Source organism: Formica exsecta, unplaced genomic scaffold (assembly GCF_003651465.1).
Source record: "Formica exsecta isolate Colony F162 unplaced genomic scaffold, ASM365146v1 scaffold4, whole genome shotgun sequence".
Classification (NCBI taxonomy): domain Eukaryota; kingdom Metazoa; phylum Arthropoda; class Insecta; order Hymenoptera; family Formicidae; genus Formica; species Formica exsecta.
Window position 1 is genome coordinate 169,684 of NW_021851238.1, and position 712 is coordinate 170,395.

The window sequence follows — 712 nt, forward strand, 5'->3', positions numbered from 1 at the left end:
ATATATATATATATATTGTACTTGTATTTAGAAAAATTGTATCATATAGTTAAAAGTACACAAAAAAATTTTTTATAAAAAAATCAATTATTATTTTCTAATAATTAGATATTTCAAAATATTTCATTTTAAAATTGTTGATTATTCAAGCCTCATAACACAATTTTATTCAATTTACCCAGTAAGACCATCGACAGTGTCATCCATCGGCAATACATGAATACGCTTTCCATACTTGACTTCTGGACATGCTTGTACGGAAACAACATCGCTCAGGCGTACACGCAAGTTGTTTCTGACAACTCGGTTCATACGAATTTTCTCATCTGGGCAGGTATCATCAGAAAGTACAATACATACTGTTTCTTTGCGCCTCTTGCCCTTCAGCAAAACAGTATCTCCACGAAATAATTGTAGCTCATCCATTTTTGCCTGAGAAAGTGCCACCACAGAATTGTCATCTGCAATAGCTTCATCAACCAACAGTCTATTTGGCCTATCCTTCTTACGAAGAATAGCAGTTGCCAAATCTTCACCACTGCAATTAGAAAAACATTAATTATATATCAAATATAGATTTTAATGCAATCAATATATATATACACATATACATATATATATATATATATATATATATACACACAAGCATATTTAAATTTCGCCTTCTCGAGTTTTTTCGAGCGTATTCTCATTTTACAGACTTGTGGTTATA

At 30.9% G+C, this 712-nt stretch overlaps 1 protein-coding gene across 2 annotated transcripts in view; it reads right to left on the minus strand.

Annotated features, from left to right (window-relative positions):
* The window catches only part of LOC115240015 (transitional endoplasmic reticulum ATPase TER94), a 39,221-nt gene that overhangs the window by 37,162 nt on the left and 1,347 nt on the right, over window positions 1-712 (minus strand). For both annotated transcript variants that reach the window (XM_029814938.1, XM_029814939.1), the window contains exon 2: window positions 179-538. In XM_029814938.1, coding sequence (XP_029670798.1) covers window positions 179-538 — 360 coding nt within the window. The remainder of the gene's footprint in view (window positions 1-178; window positions 539-712) is intronic.